The sequence below is a fragment of the Coregonus lavaretus genome, assembly GCF_964263955.1.
Source record: "Coregonus lavaretus genome assembly, contig: HAP1_SCAFFOLD_448, whole genome shotgun sequence".
In the NCBI taxonomy this organism is placed as follows: Eukaryota; Metazoa; Chordata; class Actinopteri; order Salmoniformes; family Salmonidae; genus Coregonus; species Coregonus lavaretus.
The window spans coordinates 172,569-195,059 of record NW_028163708.1 but is presented as its reverse complement, the minus strand read 5'-3'; the positions used below and the strand labels follow the sequence as shown (position 1 = coordinate 195,059).

Below are 22,491 nucleotides of genomic sequence, written 5' to 3'. Positions count from 1 at the left end.
CCACACGGCCAGTTCTCTGACCTGGGAGAGGTATGGTCCAGATGAGCCTATGGGTTCTGGGAGAGGTATGGTCCAGAGGAGCCTATGGGTTCTGGGAAGGGTATGGCCCAGAGGAGCCTATGGGTTCTGGGAGAGGTATGGTCCAGAGGAGCCTATGGGTTCTGGGAGAGGTATGGTCCAGAGGAGCCTATGGGTTCTGGGAGGGGTTTGGTCCAGAGGAGCCTATGGGTTCTGGGAGAGGTATGGTCCAGAGGAGCCTATGGGGTTCTGGGAGAGGTACGGTCCAGAGGAGCCTATGGGTTCTGGGAGAGGTACGGTCCAGAGGAGCCTATGGGTTCTGGGAGAGGTATGGTCCAGAGGAGCCTATGGGGTTCTGGGAGGGGTATGGTCCAGAGGAGCCTATGGGGTTCTTGGCACCCAAATGCTCCTAGAGAGAAGGGAGAATACTGAAGCATGTTGATGACAGTTCTACAATCTCCATCAGAGGCCCAGGCTTTTGGCAGAGATGGTAAAGCTCTCTTTTCTGGACTGCAACATTGTAATATTGTGGCCTCCATGGCACTTCATATACAGTGCAGACGGAAAGTATTCAGACCCCTTCACTTTTCCACATTGTTACGTTACAGCCTTGTTCTAAAATGGATTAAATTGTTTTTTATCGCTCATCAATATACACACACACACACACACACAATACCCCATAACGACAAAGCAAAAACTGGTTTTTAGAATTTTTGGCAAATGTATAAAAAAAAAAAAATGAAAAATGAAATGTACATAAGCATTCAGACCCTTTACTCAGTACTTTGTTGAAGCACCTTTGGCAGCGATTACAGCCTCAAGTCTTCTTGGGTATGACGCTACATGCTTGGAACACCTGCATTTGGGGAGTTTCTCCCATTCTTCTCTGCAGATCCTCTCAAGCTCTGTCAGGTTGGATGGGGAGCGTCACTGCACAGCTATTTTCAGGTCTCTCCAGAGATGTTTGATCGGATTCAAGTCCGGACTCTGGCTGGGCTACTCAAGGACATTCAGAGACTTGTCCCGAAGCCGCTCCTGCGTTGTCTTGGCTGTGTGCTTAGGGTCGTTGTCCGGTTGGAAGGTGAACCTTCGCCTCCCAGTCTGAGGTCCTGAGTGCTCTGGAGCAGGTTTTCATCAAGGATCTCTCTGTACTTTGCTCCGTTCATCTTTCCTTCAATCCTGACTAGTCTCCCAGTCCCTGTCGCTGAAAAATATCCCCACAGCATGATGCTGCCACCACCATGCATCACTGTAGGGATGGTGCCTGGTTTCCCCCAGACGTGACATTTCGCATTCAGGCCAAAGAGTTCAATCTTGGTTTCATCAGACCAGATAATCTTGTTTCTCATGGTCTGAGAGTCCTTTAGGTGCCATTTGGCAAACTCCAAGTGGGCTGTCATGTGCATTTTACTGAGGATTGGCTTCCGTCTGGCCACTCTACCATAAAGGCCTGATTGGTGGAGTACTGCAGAGATGGTTGTCCTTCTGGAAGGTTCTCCCATCTCCACAGAGGAACTCTGGAGCTCTGTCAGAGTGACCATTGTTTTCTTGGTCACCTCCCTGACCAAGGCCCTTCTCCCCCGACTTCGTTTAACACTTTTTTGGTTACTACATGATTCCATATTTGTTATTTCATAGTTTTGACATCTTCACTATTATTCTACAATGTAAATAAAATAGTAAAAATAAAGGAAAACCCTTGAATGAATAGGTGTCCAAACTTTTGACTGGTACTGTACATTATGGAAAACATGTCTCACACTCAGTCATAGTTAGTAGAATAATGAATGCATTGGCAAGATTTTGGCACCGTCAACTTTTAGAAGGTTAGCAGGAAAGTTAATGATTTAAACCACCTAAATATACTCCCATTCACTGTATCACGTTTCAGGAGAAGACCCAGATGTTGACAGTGTCGAAGTAACAAAAGGTTATTACAAAATCAGGGGGCAGGTAAACAACAGGTCAAGGGCAGTCAGAGATCAGTAATCCAGATCAGAGTCCAAAAAGTACAGAACGGCAGGCTGTCTCAGGGCAGGCAGAGATCAGTAATCCAGATCAGAGTCCAAAAAGTACAGAACGGCAGGCAGTGTTAGGGCAGGCAGAGGTCAATAATCCAGATCAGAGTCCAAAAAGTACAGAACGGCAGGCAATTCGCCCTTTTATTTATTTATTTTTTATTATTTTTTACAGTGGCAAAGGGTAAAGTCTACAAAACCTAGACCACTGTGTTTATTATAGATTCAAGTTTTGGAAACATAAAACTGTATTGAGATTAAATGTTTACTCGAGGAGAAAATGTGCAGAATGTCTCACTCGATCTCCATCTTCTCCCGCCACTGGGCTTCCTCTCATCACCATATTTGGTAGTGAGTGGAAACGTCAACCGGATGCTTAACATTTATACATCAGGTGAAATATCTGGCTCATTGTTCTATCTGTGGTGTGGTTGTGTTATTAAATGGTGGGCAGAAGCTGAAAAGAGTGAAGTTAATCGAGGAGGAGCAGATTTGTTTGTATTATGACAGCAAAATACTCTTATGATGACTATAACATTTGTTGGCACCTTCAATTCTTGCACATTTTCTCATAAAAAGTACACTGAAAAAAATATAAATGCAACATGCAACAATTTCAAAGATTTTACTGAGTTACAGTTAATATATATATAAGGAAATCAGTCAATTGAAATAAATGGATAAGGCCCTAATCTATGGATTTCACATGACTGGGGAGGGGTGCAGCTATGGGTGGGCCTGGGAGGGCATAGGTCCACCCACTGGGGAGCCAGGTCCAGCCAATCAGAATTAGTTTTTTCCACACAAAATGACTTTATTACAGACAGAAATACTCCTCAGTTTCATCAGCTGTTCGGGCGGCTGATCTCAGACGATCCCTTAAGTGAACAAGCCGGATGTGGATGTCCTGGGCTGGTGTGGTTACACGTGGTCTGTGGGATCGGCTTATGGTAGAGAAATTGACATTAAATTCTCTGGCAACAGCTCTGGTGGACATTCCTGCAGTCAGCATGCCAATTGCACACTCCCTCAAGTAAGTACTGTTTCCTTCTCCTCTTCCAACATGACAGTTATCTCTCCCTCCTCCTTCACTCCAAGAACGGCATCCTCCTCTCTCTCTTCTTCTTCTTCTTTCACTGTGACATCCTCCTCTTCCTTCTCCTCTTTCACAACAATGTTCAGCCACAGACCCTCTTTCTCCATCCAGCAGACCTCCTCTTCTTTAGCAGGAGGGGAGTAGCTTAGTGAGCTCATGGTCGGGGATGTTAGCTAGCTAGTTAGCATTAGCCTAGTGTTACTTAGCCAGATAGGAGGATGTTCGCTAGCTAGTTAGCATTAGCCTAGTGTTACTTAGCCAGATAGGAGGATGTTAACTAGCTTGTTAGCATTAGCCTAGTGTTACTTAGCCAGATAGGAGGATGTTCGCTAGCTAGTTAGCATTAGCCTAGTGTTACTTAGCCAGATAGGAGGATGTTAGCTAGCTTGTTAGCATTAGCCTAGTGTTCCTTAGCCAGATAGGAGGATGTTAGCTAGCTTGTTAGCATTAGCCTAGTGTTACTTAGCCAGATAGGAGGATGTTAGCTAGCTTGTTAGCATTAGCCTAGTGTTACTTAGCCAGATAGGAGGATGTTAGCTAGTTAAGATGAGCTACTAGCCTAGTGGTAGGCTATTCTAGCTATTCAGCCAGCTGATTAGTAACTTACATATGAAATAAATGGGGGAACTATCTATACAACATATATTTTCTTAAACACAGTGACACCGAAATAATCTCAAGAGCTATAATGTTTCGGCTATGTTGTCGAGCAAGCTACCAAAGTGGCTGACTAGCTGTTGTTGTTGTTGACGAAACTAGCTAGCAATTTTTTATCAAAAACATAAGTCAGAACACAGCCTCTCTATTCTCTCATGGGATTTCAGGTCCTCTGACTGGGAAAATGTCTTTCCACAATGAGAGCAGTGGTATGTCTTCTCCTCCTGTGTTTTAGTATGTTGGTAGGGCTTTTCTCCTGTGTGTGTTCTCTCATGCTTTTTCAGGCCCCATGATCGGGTAAAACTCTTTTCACACTGGGAACATTGGTAGGGCTTTTCTCCTGTGTGTGTCCTCTCATGCTCATTCAGGCTCCCATACCACATAAAACTCTTTCCACAGTGGGAACAGTGATAAGGCTTCTCTCCTGTGTGTGTTCTCTCATGCCCAACCAGGGCCCCTAACTGAGTAAAACTCTTTCCACAGTGGGAGCAGTGGTAAGGCTTTTCTCCTGTATGTATTCTCTCGTGCATTTTCAGACTCCATAAATGAGTAAAACTCTTTTCACAGTGGGAGCACTGATGTCGTCTCTCTGGTTTGGCCGTCTCTGGGTCTGGTTCCCCTGAAGGACTCTTCCCGCTGTCAGAGTGAGAGTCTGGTCTCTCTCCTGCCAAAGACAGACATGTAATTTAGCTAAACAGCGACCTGAATGAAACCTCCACATGATAAAACCGTCTTCCTATGAGGTTTAATCCAGACTATATCCCACAATAGCCTGAGGTCAGTCTTCACAACACAATAAAAAATAAACTTGAGATGATGTAGAGCTTAAAATCTAATCTTGCTCTCATGGAATGTCATGTTTTAGGCTGATCAGAGCTCTATAATAATAGATAATGTCATGTTTATAGGCTGAGCAGAGCTCTATAATAATAGATAATGTCATGTTTTAGGCTGATCAGAGCTCTATAATAATAGATCATGTTTATAGGCTGATCAGAGCTCTATAATAATAGATAATGTCATGTTTATAGGCTGAGCAGAGCTCTATAATAATAGATAATGTCATGTTTTAGGCTGATCAGAGCTCTATAATAATAGATCATGTTTTTAGGCTGATCAGAGCTCTATAATAATAGATCATGTTTATAGGCTGATCAGAGCTCTATAATAATAGATAATGTCATGTTATAGGCTGATCAGAGCTCTATAATAATAGATAATGTCATGTTATAGGCTGATCAGAGCTCTATAATAATAGATCATGTTTTTAGGCTGATCAGAGCTCTATAATAATAGATCATGTTTATAGGCTGAGCAGAGCTCTATAATAATAGATAATGTCATGTTATAGGCTGATCAGAGCTCTATAATAATAGATAATGTCATGTTTATAGGCTGATCAGAGCTCTATAATAATAGATCATGTTTATAGGCTGATCAGAGCTCTATAATAATAGATAATGTCATGTTTATAGGCTGATCAGAGCTCTATAATAATAGATCATGTTTATAGGCTGATCAGAGCTCTATAATAATAGATAATGTCATGTTATAGGCTGATAATAATACAGTGCATTCGGAAAGTATTCAGACTCCTTGACTTTTTCCACATTTTGTTACAGCCTTATTTTAAAATGCATTTTTTGATTTGTTTATTCTGATAAATCTAAACACAATATCCCATAATGACAAAGCAAAAACAGGTTGTTAGAAGGTTTTGCAAACTTATAAAAAAACAAAAAAAACAGAGATACCTTATTTACATAAGTATTCAGACCCTTTCTATGAGACTCGAAATTGAGCTCAGGTGCATCCTGCTTCCATTGATCATCCTTGAGATGTTTCTACAACTTGATTGGAGTCCACCTGTGGTAAATTCCATTGATTTGACATGATTTGGAAAGGCACACATCCTGTCTATATAAGATCCCACAGTTGACAGTGCATGTCAGAGCAAAAACCAAGCCATGAGGTCGAAGGAATTGTCCGTAGAGCTCCGAGACAGGATAATGTCAAGGCACAGATCTGGGGAAGGTTACCAAAAAATGTCTGCAGCATTGAAGGTCCCCAAGAACAGAGTGGCCTCCATCATTCTTAAATGGAAGAAGTTTGGAACCACCAAGATTCTTCCTAGAGCTGGCCGCCTGGCCAAACTGAGCAATCGGGGAAGAAGGGCCTTGCTCAGGGAGGTGACCAAGAACCCGATGGTCACTCTGACTGAGCTCCTCTGTGGAGATGGAAGAACCTTCCAGAAGGACAACCATCTCTGCAGCATTCCACCAATCAGGCCTTTGCGGTAGAGTGGCCAGACAGAAGCCACTCCTCAGTCAAAGGCACATGACAGCCCGCTTGGAGTTTGCCAAAAGGCACCTTAAGGACTCTCAGACCATGAGAAACAAGATTGAACTCTTTGGCCTGAATGCCAAGCGTCATGTCTGGAGGAAACCTGGCACCATTCCTACGGCGAAACTTGGTGGTGGCAGTATCATGCTGTGGGGATGTTTTTCAGCGGCAGGGACTGGGAGACTATCAGGATCGAGGGAAAGATGAACAGAGCAAAGTACAGAGAGATCCTTGATGAAAACCTTCTCTAGAGCGCTCAGGACCTCAGACTGGGGCAAAGGTTCACCTTCCAGCAGGACAACGACCCTAAGCACACAGCCAAGACAACGCAGGAGTGGCTTTGGGACAAGTCTCTGAATGTCCTTGAGTGGCCCAGCCAGAGCCCGGACTTGAACCCGATCTAATATCTCTGGAGAGACCTGAAAATAGCTGTGCAGCGACACTCCCCATCCAACCTGACAGAGCTTGAGAGGATCTGCAGAGAAGAATGGAGAAACTCCCCAAATACAGGTGTGCCAAGCATGTAGCGTCATACCCAAGAAGACTCGAGGCTGTAATCGCTGCCAAAGGTGCTTCAACAAAGTACTGAGTAAAGTGTCCACCAGGCTTTCACCTCATCAGCCTGGAAGCAGAGGCTACATACAGGGAAGATCTCAATTGTATCCTCCTGGGTGGAGAAGAGGTGGATTTGGGGCTCAAAAACAACACTTATTTCCAGACAAGGTATTTAAGGTATTATTTTGGTTGCTTATGTAACCGGTGTGAAATGGCTAGCTAGTTAGCGGTGCTCGAAGCGTTTCAATCGGTGACGTCACTCGCTCTGAGAAGTAGTTGTTTCCCTGTAAGGGCAGCGGCCTTTTGTGGAGCGACGGGTAACGGTGTTTCGAGGGTGACTGTTGTCGATGTGTGCAGAGGGTCCCTGGTTCGAGCCCAGGTAGGGGCGAGGAGAGGGACGGAAGCAACACTGTTACACTTGTAACTTTTTATTTAAACCTTTTTTGGGAGTACATACCGGTGGGACAGCAGTACTGATCATAGTTGCTCAGCGAAACTCCATTCTTTGCTTAGTCCAGAACGTATTTTGACATTATTAAGCTTGAAAAGGAGGATCTCCATATTGAACGTCTCCTGTAAGCCCAGATTATGGTTCAAACGGCTCCTTTAGTCCATTATTAGGCTACTTAATATAGTTTTTACAATTTCTACATTAAAAAAGAACATAATCACATGTATCACTTCAGTTGAATGCCGTTTTAAAACCACGTCTCAGTTCAACAACAGTTAGTGATACTATTTTTAAGACAGCACTTACTGGTGTTAATTAGACCTTCAGTCTCTTCCTCCTCCTCCTTCAATGTGACAGTTATCTCTCCCTCCCTCTTCACTCCAAAAACGGCATCCTCTTCTTTCACGGTAATATTCTCTTCTCTTTTCACTCTGAACGCGTCTTCCTCTTCTTTCACTGTAACATCCTCCTCCTCTTTCACTCTGAACGCGTCTTCCTCTTCTTTCACTATAACATCCTCCTCCTCTTTCACTCTGAACGCGTCTTCCTCTTCTTTCACTGTAACTTCTTTCACTTCTTCTTTCACGGTAACAGCCTCACCCTCTACTTCTTGTTTTACTGTGACATCTTCCTCATCCTTCTCCTCTTTCACGACAATGTTCGGCCAAAGACCCTCTTTCTCCGTCCAGCAGACCTCCTCTTGTTTAGCAGGAGGATAGTAGCTTAGTGAGCTCATGGTCGGAGATGTTAGCATTAGCTAGCTATAGCAACATAAATATTACATTCAAGGGGTAACTAGCTAGCTATACGACATAAGGTGACAGGAGTGCTTTTAAAACACACTGGATAATATACACGAAAGCGTCTAAGAGCTTGAAGCTAACAAGCTACCGAGTTGGCTGACTAGCTGTTGTTGAAGAAGCGTTCCGTCCACTAGATTATACGTCACACTCTGACAGCATCGCCTGAAAGACGCACATCGCCATCTGCTGGCTGGAGTGGGTAACGCAGTTGAGTTTATTTATTATTGTTTATGTCCAATACTTATAAATATATTATTCTCTCCTTTTGGAACCAATGGAATGGTACCTTAAAAGGAGCAATCAGCAGCAAAAACAAGTTCCCCGCCACTGTTTCGGTGAAAAGCTCAGGGACAACCCTGGAGAAATGTAACCACTCAAATTCATAGACAGATGCAAGGATTGACCATCCATGATATCACAATGATTGGTTTTAACCATGTCTTAAGGTTTTACAGTGTTTGTTTACATTTACTTTGTTTACAAACATTGGTATAAAACAAGCTTATATTTTGGGTGCTGACGGGGTACGACAGTTGAACTAAGCTCATGAGGCATTTATAAATTATATTCTTCAAGAATCAAATGGGTATATATCATTCATTTATAAGTCCACAAATGGATGTAGCAACTGCAGATTGCCTCTTTTGGTATCAAGCTCACCTCAGATATTTCACCTGATATATAAATGTGAAACATCCGGTTGGCGTTTCAACTCAATACCAAATATGGTGTTGAGAGGAAGCCCAGTGGCCAGCAGTGGGAGAAGATGGAGCGAGATGGATTTTGGCCGATATTCTGCTATTTTTTTTTAAATCTATGAAACATTTGATCTCAATACAGTTTTCTGTTTCCATCACTAGAATCTGTAACAAACAGAGTGGACTACGTTTTGTAGACTTTACCCTTTTCCAAAGTTGTAAAAAATTGCGTTGTTTAGAAGGAGTGTAAGGGCGAATTGAGTTATTGCACATGGGAAATATTCACAAAGTAGGCGTTCCCTAAAGGAAATATGCAAATAGATCCTAGAACGCACCAATAGGACCTCTCTTGCTCCTGCTTGGCTCTGCCCACCTCCTTGCTTGTTCTGCCCACTATGATTAATTTGCTCCCATTGGAAACGACAGGCTCTGGTCTCTCTTGGGTTAGTTATAAAAGTCTTTGGCCACACAGTCTGAGAAGAGCATGAGGTGTGGCTGAGATTAGTCCGTTTGAGCTAGCATATGAACTCGGTAGCACAGAGTAGATACCCCATATGACGTTGAGAAATAGTGCACTATGGGTAGTTTAGAAGATATCCGGAAATAAGTTAATAAATACGTAATAACGCAAAAACATAACTGTTTGTTCTTATAGGTAACCAGATCGTGACTACAACTAATTTACTAAGTCTTTAACCACACTGTGTTGTTACATTGGTGGGTAAAAAAAACTCATGCTTCCTACGCTTTAACTTTTTGTCTGAAAATAAAATCTACATTTTACTCAACTGCGTTACCCACTCCAGTCAGCAGATGGCAATGTGGAACTTTAAGGCTATGCTGCTAGTGTGACGTATAATCTAGTGGACGGGACGCTTCTTTCAACAGCAGCAACAGTTAGTCAGACACCTCGGTAGCTTGCTAGACAAAATAGCCGAACCAATAAAGCTCTTTAGACGCTTTCGTGTATATTAGCCACTGTGTTTTAAACCCACTTCTGTCGTCTAGTTAGTTATCCCATTTAATTTCATATTTACGGTGTTGTTGTTATTGGTCAGCTAGCTGGCTGGTTAAGTTAGCACTAGCTAGCTAGCTAACATCCCCGACCATGAGCTCACTAAGCTACTCTCCTCCTGCTAAAGAAGAGGAGGTCTGCTGGACGGAGAAAGAGGGTCTGTGGCTGAACATTGTCGTGAAAGAGGAGAAGGAAGAGGAGGAGGAAGAGGAGGATGTTACAATACAAAAACAAGTAGAGGGTGAAGCTGTTACCGTGAAAGAAGAAGAGAAAGACGTTACAGTGAAAGAAGAGGAAGACGCGTTCAGAGTGAAAGAGGAGGAGGATGTTACAGTGAAAGAAGAGGAGGGGGAGATGACTGTCACATCGAAAAAGGAGGAGGAGGAAGAGGAGGGAACTGGATATCTGGTTCCGGTTTCCCAAAGGCACCTTAAGGCATCCAATGGTTCTAATGATGAACTTAGCAGTAAGATGGTTTTGAGAAACCGGGCCCTGATTAACACTAGTAAGTACTGTCTTAAAAACAGAGGCACAAACTCTGCAGTTGTTGATCTGATGTGTGGTGTTAAAGGGGAAATATGCAGTTGCTACATCCATATTTGGACTTTTAAATTATTTATATTCTTGAAGAATATAACACATGCCTCATAAGCTTAGTTCAACTGTCTTACCCCATCAGAACCTAAAGTAAGCTTTTTTTACTCCAATGTTTAGAAACAATGTAAATGTAAACCAACACTGTATCGCCTCAACATGGTTAAAACTATAATGTTGATGTCATGGATGGTCAGTCCTTCCATCCATAGGTCTGTCTATGAATTTGAGAGTAGTTACATTTCTCCAGCCCCATCCTCATCTTTTTACCAAAACAGTGGCGGAATGACAGCTTTGTTATTGTTTGAACTGCAGATTGGTTGATTGATTGATGTGTGGCTTTTTTAAAGGGACGACCTAGGATTTAAACAGAAACAAAATGGCTGCTCTTAGACTTGGTTTGGTAAACAGCTGAGGGATGGGGGCTGGAGAAATGTAACCACTCTCAAATTCATAGAGAAAGCTATTGTAGCAACCTTAACCCAAAACCTAGCGACCTCATCAAGAAGTTCAGACATCTTGGTATAACAGTTATAAGGTGTTGGCTTGACAGTCTCTGGACCCAGGTTTGAGTCCAGCTCAGGGCTACCCCTGGAATTCACTACACTATGAATACAAGGACTGGCCGTCCATAAGGTCAAAATCACAGTTTTAACCAGATTGAGGCTATACAGTGTTTGTTTACAAACAGTGGCGTTATACAAGCTTATGTTTTGGTTTCTGATGGGGTAAGACAGTTGAAATATTTGAGGCATTTAAAAGTGATATTCTTAATGAATCAATGGCTATACAGTATATGGGTCTTTCTATAACTGCCAGTGAGGATTTCCTGTGGGGGTCAAATTGTTGGAGCTGTTGATAAGTCATTGTATAATATTCAGCCAATTTCTTGCACTTTTTTTTAGGGCTGGCCCTAGTCGACTGGTCGATTGTTTGGTCGATAGGCTGTTTTTGTCGACCAAGATTTTTTTAGTCGAGCAGTCGCAAATACACAATATATACAAAAGTATGTGGACACCCCATCAAATTAGTGGATTCAGCTATTTCAGCCACAACCGTTGCTGACAGGTGTATGAAATCGAGCACACCACCATGCAATCTCCATAGACAAACATTGGCAGTAGAATGGTCTTACTGAAGAGTGCTGAAGGAGCAGTTTTGCCTTGAAGAATTGGAAAAAATCCCAGTGGCTAGATGTGCCAAGTTTATAGAGACATACCCCAAGAGACTTGTAGCTGTAATTGCTGCAAAAGGTGGCTCTACAAAGTATTGACTTTGGGGGGGTGAATAGTTATGCACGCTCAAGTTCTGTTTTTTTGTCTTATTTCTTGTTTGCTCTTACTGAGGGAAGGAGGTTGTTGGCCAAGATCTCGCGATACATGGCCCCATCCATCCTCCCCTCAATACGGTGCAGTCGTCCTGTCCCCTTTACAGAAAAGCATCCCCAAAGAATGATGTTTCCACCTCCATGCTTCATGGTTGGGATGGTGTTCTTGGGGTTGTACTCATCCTTCTTCTTCCTCCAAACACGGCGAGTGGAGTTTAGACCAAAAAGCTCTATTTTTGTCTCATCAGACCACATGACCTTCTCCCATTCCTCCTCTGGATCATCCAGATGGTCATTGGCAAACTTCAGACGGGCCTGGACATTACATTTACATTTACATTTTAGTCATTTAGCAGACGCTCTTATCCAGAGCGACTTACAGGAGCAATTAGGGTTAAGTGCCTTGCTCAAGGGCACATTAACGTCATTTAGCAGACGCTCTTAGCCAGAGCGACATGCCCTGGCTTGAGCAGGGGGACCTTGCGTGCGCTGCAGGATTTTAATCCATGACGGCGTAGTGTGTTACTAATGGTTTTCTTTGAGACTGTGGTCCCAGCTCTCTTCAGGTCATTGACCAGGTCCTGCCGTGTAGTTCTGGGCTGATCCCTCACCTTCCTCATGATCATTGATGCCCCGCGAGGTGAGATCTTGCATGGAGCCCCAGACCGAGGGTGATTGACCGTCATCTTGAACTTCTTCCATTTTCTAATAATTGCGCCAACTGTTGTTGCCTTCTCACCAAGCTGCTTGCCTATTGTCCTGTAGCCCATCCCAGCCTTGTGCAGGTCCACAATTTTATCCCTGATGTCCTTACACAGCTCTCTGGTCTTGGCCATTGTGGAGAGGTTGGAGTCTGTTTGATTGAGTGTGTGGACAGGTGTATTTTATACAGGTAACGAGTTCAAACAGGTGCAGTTAATACAGGTAATGAGTGGAGAACAGGAGGGCTTCTTAAAGAAAAACTAACAGGTCTGTGAGAGCCGGAATTCTTACTGGTTGGTAGGTGATCAAATACTTATGTCATGCAATAAAATGCAAATTAATTACTTAAAAATCATACAATGTGATTTTCTGGATTTTTGTTTTAGATTCCGTCTCTCACAGTTGAAGGGTACCTATGATACAAAATACAGACCTCTACATGCTTTGTAAGTAGGAAAACCTGCAAAATCGGCAGTGTATCAAATACTTGTTCTCCCCACTTTATTTAGTATAGTTTTATCTAAAAAGGATAACTTTTTTATCGTTTCACTATTTATGTTTTTATGGAATCCACTGAGGAGGATGGTCCTCCCCTTCCTCCACTGAGGAGGATGGTCCTCCCCTTCCTCCTCTGAGGAGCCGCCACTGATAGTCTAGTGAGTGTGCGTAGGGTCAGTGCATGATAGATAGTTCAGGTACCATTAATTGACTATTTAGCAGTCTGGCTATTTAGCAGTCTTATGGCTTGGCGGTAGAAGCTGTCTCGCAGCCTGTTGATCCTAGAGCCGATGCTCCGGTACCGTTTTCCGGACTCTAGCAGAGTGAACAGTCTATGGCTTGGGTGACTGTATGTCCTGAGGTTCAGGTCTTGACACGTTCCTGAATAATAAAGCAACACCTGAGGGAATGGCATCTAAAACAATTGCTAAATCTTTAGGTGTTACAGGGATCTTTAGGTGTTACAGGGATCTTTAGGTGTTACAGGGATCTTTAGGTGTTACAGGGATCTTTAGGTGTTACAGGGATCTTTAGGTGTTACAGGGATCTTGTTAAGGGATAAGAATTCCTTATAATTAAGTAAAAGACCCTCGGCATGTACAAGTTTGCTCACCAATAGGATATTATTTCGGAACCAATATTCTAAAAACAAATAAGTATTTTTATTCAATATGTCCCGATTATTCCATATATAATATCTGTGTGGAGAAAAATGATGCTGATAAATTACGGACCATGACAAGAAAACCTGCCGATGAAAAGCAGAGAGTTTCACTGGAACTTATATCAATATTATAATTACAAACCAACATGAAGTGAAGGCCACCAAAAGTAGAGAAGACACGATGAGGAATAAAGTTCCACTTCTTGTTTTATCCAATTGATCTTAAAAGTATTATTTAAGGTAGTAAAGTCCAGGAAATTCAGCCCACCATACTCCTAAATGTTTAATTACAACAGTTTTCCTAATATAATGGGTACGGTTTCTCCACAGAAAGTTGAAAAGCATCTGGTCTATCTCTTTGCTTAATTTACCATCAGGATTGAAAGATAGAGCGGCGTATGTTAGTCAGGAGATCTGGTCTATCTCTTTGCTTAATTTACCATCAGGATTGAAAGATAGAGCGGCGTATGTTAGTCAGGAGATACCCTGTTATTAGGGCTCTTCCTTTTAAAGATACAGTGGGGGAAACAATGGCTTGTTGCTGTAGGGACTTAGAAGACTTCTGTAAACAATGGCTTGTTGCTATAGGGACTTAGAATACTTCTGTAAACAATGGCTTGTTGCTATAGGGACTTAGAAGACTTCTGTAAACAATGGCTTGTTGCTATAGGGACTTAGAATACTTCTGTAAACAATGGCTTGTTGCTATAGGGACTTAGAAGACTTCTGTAAACAATGGCTTGTTGCTATAGGGACTTAGAAGACTTCTGGAAACAATGGCTTGTTGCTATAGGGACTTAGAAGACTTCTGTAAACAATGGCTTGTTGCTATAGGGACTTAGAAGACTTCTGTAAACAATGGCTTGTTGCTATAGGGACTTAGAAGACTTCTGGAAACAATGGCTTGTTGCTATAGGGACTTAGAAGACTTCTGTAAACAATGGCTTGTTGCTATAGGGACTTAGAAGACTTCTGTAAACAATGGCTTGTTGCTATAGGGACTTAGAATACTTCTGTAAACAATGGCTTGTTGCTATAGGGACTTAGAAGACTTCTGTAAACAATGGCAAGCTATAACGGTACCAGTATGCAACTGTCTAGCTAGCTAGCTATATACAGTGGGGGGGGCAAAGTATTTAGTCAGCCACCAATTGTGCAAGTTCTCCCACTTAAAAAGATGAGAGAGGCCTGTAATTTTCATCATAGGTACACGTCAACTATGACAGACAAAATGAGAAAAAAAAATCCAGAAAATCACATTGTAGGATTTTTTAATGAATTTATTTGCAAATTATGGTGGAAAATAAGTATCTGTTCATCATCTGGGACCATTCAACATCCTAGATTTACCAGGTTATTACTTCTAAATAAACTGCTGTTCATCATCTGGGACCATTCAACATCCTAGATTTACCAGGTTATTACTTCTAAATAAACTGCTGTTCACCATCTGGGACCATTCAACATCCTAGATTTACCAGGTTATTACTTCTAAATAAACTGCTGTTCATCATCTGGGACCATTCAACATCCTAGATTTACCAGGTTATTACTTCTAAATAAACTGCTGTTCATCATCTGGGACCATTCAACATCCTAGATTTACCAGGTTATTACTTCTAAATAAACTGCTGTTCATCATCTGGGACCATTCAACATCCTAGATTTACCAGGTTATTACTTCTAAATAAACTGCTGTTCATCATCTGGGACCATTCAACATCCTATATTTACCAGGTTATTACTTCTAAATAAACTGCTGTTCACCATCTGGGACCATTCAACATCCTAGATTTACCAGGTTATTACTTCTAAATAAACTGCTGTTCATCATCTGGGACCATTCACCATCCTAGATTTACCAGGTTATTACTTCTAAATAAACTGCTGTTCATCATCTGGGACCATTCAACATCCTAGATTTACCAGGTTATTACTTCTAAATAAACTGCTGTTCACCATCTGGGACCGTTCAACATCCTAGATTTACCAGGTTATTACTTCTAAATAAACTGCTGTTCATCATCTGGGACCATTCAACATCATATATTTACCAGGTTATTACTTCTAAATAAACTGCTGTTCACCATCTGGGACCATTCAACATCCTAGATTTACCAGGTTATTACTTCTAAATAAACTGCTGTTCACCATCTGGGACCATTCAACATCCTAGATTTACCAGGTTATTACTTCTAAATAAACTGCTGTTCATCATCTGGGACCATTCAACATCCTAGATTTAGCAGGTTATTACTTCTAAATAAAAACACTTTTTGGGGTTATCATGGGCTTAAAATATTTGTTTTAATTATTGCTTGAACAGTCGCTAAGATAATATTTTGGTTGTGATAGTTGTAAAATACCTATTTTGGATGCAGCACTTGTTAGCTTGAATGCTAACGCTCATTAACAGGCTGGTAGCAAAGCTAGCCAAAGAGCATTTTAACAGTTGAAGTTGAAGTGTTTAAGTATAAAGCAGTTGATTTGAGACGATGCCACAAACATTATATTAAGCAGGACATTCAAACGAGTCTTATCAATTATAATCCAAAAGTAGTGGGAAATGCAGTCATAAGCAACCTGTAAATGGAGGCTATTGTTGCTGGCAGCCTCTGAGAACTCCCCTGAGTTTTCCCCCACGGTGGTGAATTAGTGAATAGCGACACAGAGCTTAATGTGAGTTTCCTTGAGTAGCACTCCTGATCTTCCACTGATAGTGCGCTGTAATATTCAGAATACGTTGTGAAAAACTAAAATCTTCGCTCACCATTGTTGCTCCATGCAGATATACTACATCCATAACTAGAGGTTATTAGCATGGAGGAGTTCAGATATACTACATCCATAACTAGAGGTTATTAGCATGGAGGAGTTCAGATATACTACATCCATAACTAGAGGTTATTAGCATGGAGGAGTTCAGATATACTACATCCATAACTAGAGGTTATTAGCATGGAGGAGTTCAGATATACTACATCCATAACTAGAGGTTATTAGCATGGAGGAGTTCAGATATACTACATCCATAACTAGAGGTTATTAGCATGGAGGAGTTCAGATACACTACATCCATAACTAGAGGTTATTAGCATGGAGGAGTTCAGATATACTACATCCATAACTAGAGGTTATTAGCATGGAGGAGTTCAGATATACTACATCCATAACTAGAGGTTATTAGCATGGAGGAGTTCAGATACACTACATCCATAACTAGAGGTTATTAGCATGGAGGAGTTCAGATACACTACATCCATAACTAGAGGTTATTAGCATGGAGGAGTTCAGATACACTACATCCATAACTAGAGGTTATTAGCATGGAGGAGTTCAGATATACTACATCCATAACTAGAGGTTATTAGCATGGAGGAGTTCAGATATACTACATCCATAACTAGAGGTTATTAGCATGGAGGAGTTCAGATATACTACATCCATAACTAGAGGTTATTAGCATGGAGGAGTTCAGATATACTACATCCATAACTAGAGGTTATTAGCATGGAGGAGTTCAGATATACTACATCCATAACTAGAGGTTATTAGCATGGAGGAGTTCAGATATACTACATCCATAACTAGCGGTTATTAGCATGGAGGAGTTCAGATATACTACATCCATAACTAGAGGTTATTAGCATGGAGGAGTTCAGATGTACTACATCCATAACTAGCGGTTATTAGCATGGAGGAGTTCAGATATACTACATCCATAACTAGCGGTTTCTGCATTAGCAGGGACGGGTTTCTGCAACCAAATTCACCCTCGTGCTGCAATTTTTCAAAACGCGTCGTCGTCTGGCACACTGCTTAGGGTTTCAGCAACTGTAATAACTTATTTCTAGCCTAAAATCTTCCACTTTACTACTAATGTGAAAAAAAAGACAATATGGCTGTTGTTGATCACTTCACTGTCTTATTAAGACAATTGTTAAATATGTTTGTACACAACATCATGGACATTACCTTTTGGGTCGGCAGGTAGCTTAGTGGGTAAGAGCATTGTGCCAGTAACCGAAAGGTCGCTGGTTCTAATCCCCGAGCCGACTAGGTGAAAAATCTGTCGATGTGCCCTTAAGCAAGGCACTTAACCCTAATTGCTCCTGTAAGTCGCTCTGGATAAGAGCGTCTGCTAAATGACTTAAATGTAAATGTAGTTAAAATAAACAATGGATTTCTGCTGTTGTGGGCCTTTAACAATCTGTCTGACTTTGTCGTTCACACACAGGAGAGAGACGTGACTATTGTGGATCCTCTGGGGAGCCTAAACAACATCATAAAGCTGAGGAGGCAGAGAAGAGTCTCTCCACATCAGAACACCCCAAGAAACACCAGCGGAAACCCACAGGGAAGAAATCTGACCACTGCTCTGACTGCGGGAAGAGATTAACCTCGTTAGCAGACCTCAAAAGACATCAGAGAATCCATACAGGAGAGAAGCCTAATAGCTGTGATCAATGTGGGAAGAGTTTTAGTGTTCCAAGCAGCCTGAAAACACACCAGAAAACACACACAGGAGAGAAATCTTATAGCTGTGATCAATGTGGGAAGCGTTTTGTTACATCTACCAGTCTGACTATACACCAGAGAATACACACAGGGGAGAAACCTTATAGCTGTGATCAATGTGGGAAGAGTTTTAATGTTCCAAGCAGCCTGAAAACACACCAGAGAACACACACAGGGGAGAAACCTTTTAACTGTGATCAATGTGGGAAGAATTTTACTTCATCTAGCCAGATGACTATCCACCAGAGAACACACACAGGAGAGAAACCTTATAGCTGTGATCAATGCGGGAAGAGTTTTACTCACTCAAGCAACCTGATGGTACATCAGAGAACACACACTGGAGAGAAACCTTATAGCTGTGATCAATGTGAGAAAAGTTTTGTTACATCTAGCTGTCTGACTATACACCAGAGAACACACACAGGAGAGAAACCTTATAGCTGTGATCAATGTGGGAAGAGTTTTACTCAGGCAAACATCCTGATATCACACCAGAGAACTCACACAGGAGAGAAACCTTATAGCTGTGATCAATGTGGCAAGAGTTATGCTGGTAAAAGATCTCTGATTAAACATCAGAAAGTACATACATGAAGGAGTTGTTTCATGATATCAATGAAATGTCACAATGTAGAATGTTTTAACATTGTAGGAGTACTTTAATTAATAATGTAGAACCCTAAACATTTCCCCCTGTTCTATTGATTTCAGCGTGATATGGATATTAGCCTCATCAGGGGAAAAATCAAGGCAAAAAAAAGTGTTGCGTTACACTTACCACATTGGTGACCTACTTGAATGAAAATGCAACACTTCAAAATGTAGCTAGCTGTTTTCTACAAATTGTCCTCTGACCAGTGATGTACACATTATTCCCAGATTCCGTGTGGTTTTTTGAGCTGTTAGTTTTAACAGGACGTGCAACCTCATCTCCCCCTCTCCTGCAATTGATTTCAACGTGATATCGATATGAGTGATGACAAATAAATGTTGCGTTTCTCTTCGTTTTGGGGACCCCTAAATGTAAATGCATCACTCCAAAACGTAGCTGACTGTCTTCTGCAGGTTGTCCTCTAACCAGTGAGGTAAAAGATATCTCCCGTTTCCATGTGTTTTTTTAGTTGTGTTAGTTTCAACAGCAGGTACAACCTGATTTCCCCCGTAATCGATATCAGTGATTTATTGCCACTTGTCAAAACAACAGCGTTTTTGGGGATTGTGCAGTTTATAAGGTGCTTGTTTAAAAAAAATATGATTACTATTGTGGAACATGTTTGTGCATTTTAGGTTTAGGTTTTCAATATATCCCAAACTATTTCTGGATATTGGTTATTGATTCGGACAGGTTAAAACTGTGTGACCTAGCAAAGACTATCCCTGACGTCCAATTTAAATGTGGTTTTGGTTGAAAGAACGACTTGAAAACAACTTAATTTCAACGTACTTGCAGCTTACACATGGATGCAGTATAAACCATTGGTCTATGAATTGTTTTTATTAACAATCATACATCATTCCAGTATTTACACACAGTATTTCTTTACAACATTCAAGTTCTAATTGTCTTTATTATTATAATTGTCTTTATTCCACTACTGAAGAAGCACGACTCAAATCACCTATTTCAAACATCCAGCCTGACAAAAGATACCTTTTTAATTATTCCATGCCTCTGCCCGACGGCCAATCTACGCTCGGTTTTGTCCAATCAGTCAGTCCGGCCACCGAATATGCATAATCGATGTAAAGAGATGGGGTGAATGAGTGGGTTAAAGTACATTCAACACAAATGCCTTTAATACGAACAAATAACAAATGTGTGTGCCTGAGGGGATATTAACTTTTATACAGCCAAAAGGGGTGAGAAATTACAGAAATATCAATGGACAATTTGCACTAATGTACTGTAAATTAACATAGATGATGGAACATGTTCCCTTTTGCTTACGTGATGAACTGCTAAGGGGACATAAATATTTACCATCTAAACCATGTGTGACCTCTCACCTCTCTGACTGTAGAAGTGTTCTTCCTAACCAGTCCCTCAACACCTCTCTGACTGTAGAAGTGTTCTTCCTAACCAGTCCCTCAACACCTCTCTGACTGTAGAAGTGTTCTTCCTAACCAGTCCCTCAACAGCTCTCTGGCTGTAGAAGTGTTCTTCCTAACCAGTCCCTCAACAGCTCTCTGGCTGTAGAAGTGTTCTTCCTAACCAGTCCCTCAACACCTCTCTGACTGTAGAAATGTCTCTCCCACATTCTGAAATTGCGCTTTTGTTCCCCCCCAGTTTTATCATTGCAATGTGATACAGAAACGGACACCTGTGTGCTTTAGGACCTCTCAGAGCTGTCTGTTAGCTGTCCTGAGTTTTCAGCTGGCTGGATTTAGGACTGTACAGACACCACCGAGCAGGCAGATGGGAAAGGGAACAGACACCACCGAGCAGGCAGACGGGGAAGGGAACAGACACCACCGAGCAGGCAGACGGGAAAGGGTACAGACACCACCGAGCAGGCAGACGGGGAAGGGAAAGGGAACAGACACCACCGAGCAGGCAGATGGGAAAGGGAAAGGGAACAGACACCACCGAGCAGGCAGACGGGGAAGGGAACAGACACCACCGAGCAGGCAGACGGGAAAGGGAACAGACACCACCGAGCAGGCAGATGGGAAAGGGAACAGACACCACCGAGCAGGCAGACGGGGAAGGGAAAGGGAACAGACACCACCGAGCAGGCAGATGGGAAAGGGAACAGACACCACCGAGCAGGCAGATGGGAAAGGGAACAGACACCACCGAGCAGGCAAACGGGGAAGGGTACAGACACCACCGAGGGAAAGGGAATCATGTAAAGCACCTAAATATACTCCCATTCACTGAACATTTAGTATTTGAAAGTCAAACATTCATTTCCCAACAGTTTTGTCTATAATCCTACAGGCTCTTTATCAGTTTCCATACCTTGTATTCCAATGCATCCAACATTATGCATTATGTCGATATAGGACTCGGTTTTACTGTGGATATAGATACTTTTGTACCTGTTTCCTCCAGCATCTTCACAAGGTCATTTGCTGTTGTTCTGGGATTGATTTGCACTTTTTTGCACCAAAGTACGTTTAAATGTCTAGGAGACAGAACGCGTCTCCTTCTTGAGCGGTATGACGGCTGCGTGGTCCCATGGTGTTTATACTTGCGTACTATTGTTTGTACAGATGAACGTGGTACCTTCAGGCGTTTGGAAATTGCTCCCAAGGATGAACCAGACTTGTGGAGGTCTACAAGTTTTTTTCTGAGGTCTTGGCTGATTTCTTTTGATTTTCCCATGATGTCAAGCAAAGAGGCACTGAGTTTGAAGGTAGACCTTGAAATACATCCACAGGTACACCTCCAATTGACTCAAATTATGTCAATTAGCCTATCGGAAGCTTCTAAAGCCATGACATCATTTTCTGGAATTTTCCAAGCTGTTTAAAGGCACAGCCAACTTAGTGTATGTACACTTCTGACTCACTGGAATTGTGATACAGTGAATTATAAGTGAAATAAACTGTAAACAATTGTTAGAAAAATTACTTGTGTCATGCACAAAGTAGATGTCCTAACCAACTTGCCAAAACTATAGTTTGTCAACAAGAAATGTGTGGAGTGGTTGAAAAACGAGTTTTAATGACTCCAACCTAAGTGTATGTAAACTTCCGACTTCAACTGTACACTGTTTGTATTCTGCCATATTCCCAGTCACCTTGCCATGGTTAAATGCGGTGGTTCGCGCTTTCAGTTTTGCGCGAATGCTGCCATCTATGCACGGTTTCTGGATAGGTTAGGTTTTAATAGTCACAGTGGGCACAACATCTCCTATACTCTTCCTGATAAACTCAGTCACCGTTTCAGTGTACATATCCCAGTCTGCGTGATCAAAACAGTCTTGAAAGCGTGGATTCCGATTGGTCAGACCAGCGTTTAACAGTCCTTCGCACGGGTACTTCCTGTTTGAGTTCCTGCCTATAGGAAGGGAGGAGCAAAATGGAGTCGTGATTTGCCGAAAGGAGGGCTTTATAACCATCCCGGAAGTTCGAATAATAACGGTCGAGGATTTTAGCAGCCCGAGTACAACAGTCGATATGTTGATAGAACTTCGGCAGTCTAGTCCTCAAATTTGCTTTGTTAAAATCCCCAGCTACAATGAATGGAAATGTGGTTTCCAGTTTGCATAAAGTCCAGTGAAGTTCTTTGAGGGCCGTCGTGGTATTGGCTTGAGGGGGGTTATACACGGCCGTGACTATAACCAAAGATAATTATCTTGGGAGATAATACGGTCGGCATTTGATTGTGAGGTATTCTAGGTCGGGTGAACAGAAGGACTCGAGTTCCTGTATGTTACTACAATTACACCATGAGTCATTAATCATGAAACACACACCTCCGCCCTTCTGCTTCCCGGAGAGATATTTATTCCTGTCTGCGAGATGAACTGAGAACCCATCTGGCTGGACCGATTTCGACAGAATATCCCCCAGAGAGCCA

At 42.0% G+C, this 22,491-nt stretch overlaps 2 protein-coding genes across 2 annotated transcripts; one reads left to right on the top strand and one right to left on the bottom strand.

The window, feature by feature from the left end:
• Positions 1-2,165: 2,165 nt before the first annotated feature.
• On the bottom strand, positions 2,166-8,041 carry LOC311117841 (uncharacterized protein). The gene is made up of 2 exons (XM_084192750.1): positions 7,448-8,041; positions 2,166-4,456 (listed from the first exon to the last, which is right to left on the bottom strand). The coding sequence occupies exons 1-2, from the start codon at positions 7,893-7,895 to the stop codon at positions 3,909-3,911; spliced, it is 996 nt and encodes a 331-aa protein (XP_084048876.1). The 5' UTR covers positions 7,896-8,041; the 3' UTR covers positions 2,166-3,908.
• A 1,478-nt stretch (positions 8,042-9,519) lies between these two features.
• On the top strand, positions 9,520-18,967 carry LOC311117842 (uncharacterized protein). The gene is made up of 2 exons (XM_084192751.1): positions 9,520-10,162; positions 17,680-18,967. The coding sequence occupies exons 1-2, from the start codon at positions 9,751-9,753 to the stop codon at positions 18,555-18,557; spliced, it is 1,290 nt and encodes a 429-aa protein (XP_084048877.1). The 5' UTR covers positions 9,520-9,750; the 3' UTR covers positions 18,558-18,967.
• The last annotated feature ends 3,524 nt before the right edge of the window (positions 18,968-22,491 follow it).